At 31.3% G+C, this 4,748-nt stretch overlaps 3 protein-coding genes across 3 annotated transcripts; 1 reads left to right on the top strand and 2 right to left on the bottom strand.

Annotated features, from left to right (window-relative positions):
* The first annotated feature begins 520 nt into the window (after positions 1-520).
* Positions 521-2,086, top strand: LOC108911747 (reticulon-4-interacting protein 1, mitochondrial). Its single transcript, XM_018716754.1, has 6 exons — positions 521-792; positions 848-1,053; positions 1,105-1,299; positions 1,383-1,495; positions 1,553-1,814; positions 1,907-2,086. Exons 1-6 carry the CDS (start codon positions 576-578, stop codon positions 2,012-2,014), a joined length of 1,101 nt encoding a protein of 366 aa, XP_018572270.1. The 5' UTR covers positions 521-575; the 3' UTR covers positions 2,015-2,086.
* On the bottom strand, positions 2,024-4,742 carry LOC108911750 (jmjC domain-containing protein 7). The gene is made up of 5 exons (XM_023455883.1): positions 4,638-4,742; positions 4,406-4,571; positions 4,141-4,293; positions 3,925-4,091; positions 2,024-3,733 (listed from the first exon to the last, which is right to left on the bottom strand). The coding sequence occupies exons 1-5, from the start codon at positions 4,687-4,689 to the stop codon at positions 3,315-3,317; spliced, it is 957 nt and encodes a 318-aa protein (XP_023311651.1). The 5' UTR covers positions 4,690-4,742; the 3' UTR covers positions 2,024-3,314.
* LOC108911748 (tetratricopeptide repeat protein 19, mitochondrial-like) lies at positions 2,072-2,872 on the bottom strand. Its single transcript, XM_018716755.2, has one exon. The coding sequence runs from the start codon at positions 2,870-2,872 to the stop codon at positions 2,072-2,074; it is 801 nt and encodes a 266-aa protein (XP_018572271.2).
* Positions 4,743-4,748: the final 6 nt, after the last annotated feature.

Below are 4,748 nucleotides of genomic sequence, written 5' to 3'. Positions count from 1 at the left end.
TGATTTTGACGTTTATAGACCATCACTATCCAGGGGGCAGTACGATCGACGCCTTAAGATGTGGCTAATTACTTATTGAAATATCTATAATTATTGTTTATTACATTATTATAACAATTTAAGCAACGAATTGTCTCTTTTTGAAGTACATTTTCTTAGATTTGATGGCGTCGATCCCGCTGTTCTCTGGTCGCAGACGGACTAACTTCCACCTAACTAATATGAGTGTTTTCGTCTCAGAACGAATATTCTTTATTCCTTTCCTTTCTTTATAGGTACTCCAAAAATTTGAACGTAACAGTAAGGAACACTCTGTAGATATTACAATTACTTCACAAAGAATTTAAAATTCACCTCTCTTTTGGAAAATAATGTAATTTCTTTCCTACTATCCTAGTATTTGTCACCACTGTCACCAGGTGACACTCATAACGTTGAAACTTGGAACCACCAATTACTAACTAGTGTTAGTAATTCTGTAATTCGTATTTATAGTCTTGGGTGTGTCATTTTAATTTAAATTTAATTTAACCTTATCCCACGTTAACCTAAAATGTTGAAGGAAAAATAAAAATATGTTGAAACGAGGGTTTTGTCTTTTCCGTGCTAATTTATTCAGAAATGTCACATCTAAAGAAAATCTTAAAATGAAATCTTGGCAGATTCATTCGTACGGAGACTTAAGTGAAATGCAGCTTAATTCAAGTCGTTTACCAGTCATAAAATCTCCAAAAGAAGTTCTAGTAGAAGTTAAGGCTGCTTCTGTTAATCCAATCGATGTATTAATGCTAGGTAGTAAGAAATTCTAAGTACATTTAATAATATCATTAAACATTAATGCATGTAGGAGGATATGGAAGAACTTTATTTCAAATGCTACGAAATTTTGAGTTAGAATTTCCATTAACGTTGGGAAGAGACTTTTCAGGCACTGTTATTGCTAAAGGGCATGAGGTTGGAAATGAAATCAGCATAGGAGACGAAGTTTATGGTTTTATACCTATTCATAAACAGGGATGTTTTGCTGAAACAGTGATAGCTGAAAAATTCCATGTATGTTTATTGCTTTATGTAGAAAATACATTATTTTCCTTCCCATTTTAGTTGTTACCAAAACCTAAACAACTGAGCCATGTCGAGAGTGCATCTTTATTATATGCCACAATGACAGCTTGGAGTGCTTTGTTTATTTTTGGAAATGTATTTAAACAGATGAAGGGATTAAGGATTTTAGTTATGGGAGCATCAGGAGGTGTAGGATGCTCAGCTGTTCAGTTACTTAAATCGCAAGGCTGCCAGGTGGAGAATTTTTTGAATTATACGAGTTTTAATGAACAACACCTAGTTTCAGAAACAAGTGTATGTAATAAATTTTTTTGTAGGTTTTTGCCACTTGTTCATCAGATGCTGTACCGCTGGTTCAGAGCTTGGGTGCTAACCAGGTGTTTGATTATAAAGATCCAGATTTTACAAAACAAGTAGAACAAGAAGGCAGGTATAGTATTTTTTAAGATACAAACGGTTTGATGTTGATATTTGTAAATCTTTACAGATACCACATTATATTAGATGCAGCTAAAATTGGGTATCAAAACATACCGAAAAGTTGGCAGTACGAAACATACATCACACTAAATTCACCTTTATTGTTAAATACTGACAAACATGGATTTATTTGTGGATCTGCTTCCAGTGTTATCGACCTGTTACAGGCTAACTTATTGCATAAAACTGGAGGTAGTGTAAAGTGGGCATTTTTTGTACCAGACAGAAAGGGACTTAGATTTATTAATGAATTAATAAATGCAGGCAAGGTAAGTGAAATAGGAGTATGATTACAAGTATGTTTAAAGTTGATGAAATGTAATACCTTACAACTATATTCAAACGTAAATATTTTTTGTAGATAAAACCAGTTGTACACAAAACCTTCAAATTTGAAAATTTATCTGATGGAATTAAAGCCGTGTCTGAGGGGCATTTGAGAGGAAAAGTTGTAATTGATTTTAACTAGTACTGAAAATCAATTCTAATGTATATTTTATTGGTTAAATATAAAACATATTTTTTTTCAAAAAAAAGTTGCTTTCTTCTCAGGTAATTGTGATAAAATGATTTCTACTTCTTCAAGAACTTCACTGTCGTTAAAAAGTGTTGCCAGTTTGTAGGCTTCATTTAACCAGTGTTTAGCTACATCGTTAGAACTTAGTTTTATATAAATTTTGCCAAGCTTCAAATAACACCTGGGCAAATCCAAACTGCCTATCCCCTTCCCTAAGAGAATTGCACTTTGAATATTTTGAAGAGCAATATCGTAATCTTCAAGTTGAAAGTTTAAATCTGCGAGGGTATACAAAATCACCATTTCTTGATAAGGGGTAAGTCCTCTAATTTTCATTGAATAATTGTAAGCGGAATCGATGAGCTGCTTTGCTTTGACGTAGTTGGCACTTTTTATTTTATGTAATCCATACCAGAATAAGACATTGACATACAACATACCCGTCTTGGTGGACGTATCACCGTCTAAAATTTTTGCTTCTTGTACTACTAAACATTTCTTAAATCCTATTTCTGCTAACTCATTTTCATCATACGAACTGTAAATTCGTGCTAAACGCAATTTAAAATCTACAATTTGACTGTCGTTTTCTGGTACTCCTAACTGAAGCATCTTCTCTATAATCTGCACTAGTAAGTTTTCTGCTTTCTTTATATTGCCTGTAGCAATCAATATTGATGCTAAAATGTCATATATGTAAGGCATTGCAATGTACGCTTGATACTCATCGCAAATCTTAATCCCCATTTCTAAAATTGCTTCCGCTCTTTCCACATCTCCTCTTTCCAAAGCGATACGAGCTAAAGTCATCAGTTGAGCTATATTTTCTTCGACATCATATTGTGATATTAAAGTAACTATGGCTGGTTTTGGTAAAATTGTACTGCATGGAATGATATAGCCAAGAGGTTTCAAAAATTTCCTAGGTAAAATATGGAAGATTTGTCGTTTGAACTGAAAGAGCCATTTGTATAAAGTTATGTAATTCTTTTTTGAAAGTTCTAGCTCTGTTGATGGTAAAATTCTTACAACTCTATTTAAAAGTGCAAACATTAATTACTGCTAATTTTGATGTGACAGTGACCTAGTCATTTTTAGTGTCTTAATTTTTTAACATGCCAAAATAAATTACTAGTGTCTTTAATCTTATCAACAGTTGTAATGTATTTGACATTTGATAGTCTGATGTGATTTGATTTATAAAATGTTGGTATTAACAGCAAATGCACAGCTTTGCAGATATTAAATAATTTTATTTACTAATACATAAACTTTCTAACATTTTATAATAGCAGTATTTAATATCAAAGTCCATATCGTACCAATAATTCACAGCAATACATTTATGACTTTGGCGGACATGATGAAACCATAAACTAGGTAAATAAAGCATATCTCCTTTACTTACTCTAACATTATAAATGTGTGCCTTTTTAAAATTTGGATACTTGTCCAACGAAGTTTTTCTATCGAGGGGATCTACAGATATCCACATAATATTGTCATTGCCACTTTCAGGTTCGACTTCAAAATTTGTACAGGTTATATTTTTATATTTTCTAACTGGATATTCTTCGTAAGGCACATATGGTAAATCTGTTGGTGGTATTAATATAAAATCTTTATAGCCGTCTATGACACAATATATATTTTCATAAGGATCTTTATGCACTAAAAATTATAATTTACCATTCAGTCATTTAATTGCAATTATTCCATTACGTCAGAATTATTAAGCTTCTGATAAAGCAGCAATATCTGACCATATATTTTAGTATTTAAAGCTTTTTAAAGATATTTAATATATTCATAAAACATTGTACCACTGCCTGAAGCTTAAAACTTCTGCCTTTATTACTTACTACTAGTAACGGCTCTCTCATCACCCATCCAGAAATTCACAGCATCACGTTTTTTATTAAATGCTGTAGAAGCCCAACTTATTTCATTTCCTATATCTGGAAGTAACTCTAAAAGATCTTCCGAGAGATTTGAATTTTGTTTCTGAATATAACAAACATAATTTTTTCTAAAATAAGAAAATTAGTGTGGTAAAAATAGATGTTTAAAATACATACTTCGGTTGCTCGAGGAGTATAAGGAAATCTTTAAATTTCATATTTACTTCTTCAGGCATCACAAAATATTGTTTGTTATTTATAAAATTGAAACCATCAGCATAACCATTAGGTGTTACAGCTACAGTTACTTCTTTTTCAGATATAGTTTTCCTAAAAGAGATTCAATACTGTATTATATATTTTATTTTTTATTTACTGAATGTTTTGCAATGAAAAGTAATAAATTTTCACAAAGCATAGAATTTAATACATATTTACCTACATAAAATATTCCGAGCTCCATTTTTTCACAGCAGGAAAACTATTTCCAGCCCCTTGGATTAAAACAGGACAATTTTTTGAAACATAATCTCTGTAAAATGTTAAAGGCCATGATTCAAAATCTTCTATCCTTACTTTAGGTACTTTTAAGTGACTATGCAAGAGATCTGTTCTAAAACCAATAAATTTTTTAAAATAATTAGTTTTACCCATTTACAGAATTATAATTGTACCAGTTGTCTCATTATATAAGGTAAGTATAGCTAATTCAATCTTGCTTCCCATTTGTCAACAAATCTATTGTTTGTAAAGATATTAACAGTTTACCTGATTAATAACTCATT

The sequence above is a fragment of the Anoplophora glabripennis genome, unplaced genomic scaffold, assembly GCF_000390285.2.
Source record: "Anoplophora glabripennis isolate ALB-LARVAE unplaced genomic scaffold, Agla_2.0 scaffold417, whole genome shotgun sequence".
In the NCBI taxonomy this organism is placed as follows: domain Eukaryota; kingdom Metazoa; phylum Arthropoda; class Insecta; order Coleoptera; family Cerambycidae; genus Anoplophora; species Anoplophora glabripennis.
Note: the sequence above shows the minus strand (reverse complement) of the source record. Positions and strands in the feature narration are given on the sequence as shown.

Bases quoted from the DNA above. Each gene is read 5' to 3' on its own strand.
- LOC108911748 (XM_018716755.2), bottom strand. From the start codon at position 2,872: ATGACTTTAGCTCGTATCGCTTTGGAAAGAGGAGATGTGGAAAGAGCG.
- LOC108911750 (XM_023455883.1), bottom strand. From the start codon at position 4,689: ATGGGAAGCAAGATTGAATTAGCTATACTTACCTTATATAATGAGACA. The intron at 4,572-4,637 runs GTACAATTATAA...GTTTTAGAACAG, and splicing joins CTTATATAATGAGACAACTG to ATCTCTTGCATAGTCACTTA. The intron at 4,092-4,140 runs GTATGTATTTTA...TTCTTATTTTAG, and splicing joins ATACTCCTCGAGCAACCGAA to AAAAAATTATGTTTGTTATA.
- LOC108911747 (XM_018716754.1), top strand. From the start codon at position 576: ATGTTGAAACGAGGGTTTTGTCTTTTCCGTGCTAATTTATTCAGAAAT. The intron at 793-847 runs GTAGTAAGAAAT...TAATGCATGTAG, and splicing joins AATCGATGTATTAATGCTAG to GAGGATATGGAAGAACTTTA. The intron at 1,496-1,552 runs GTATAGTATTTT...AAATCTTTACAG, and splicing joins CAAGTAGAACAAGAAGGCAG to ATACCACATTATATTAGATG.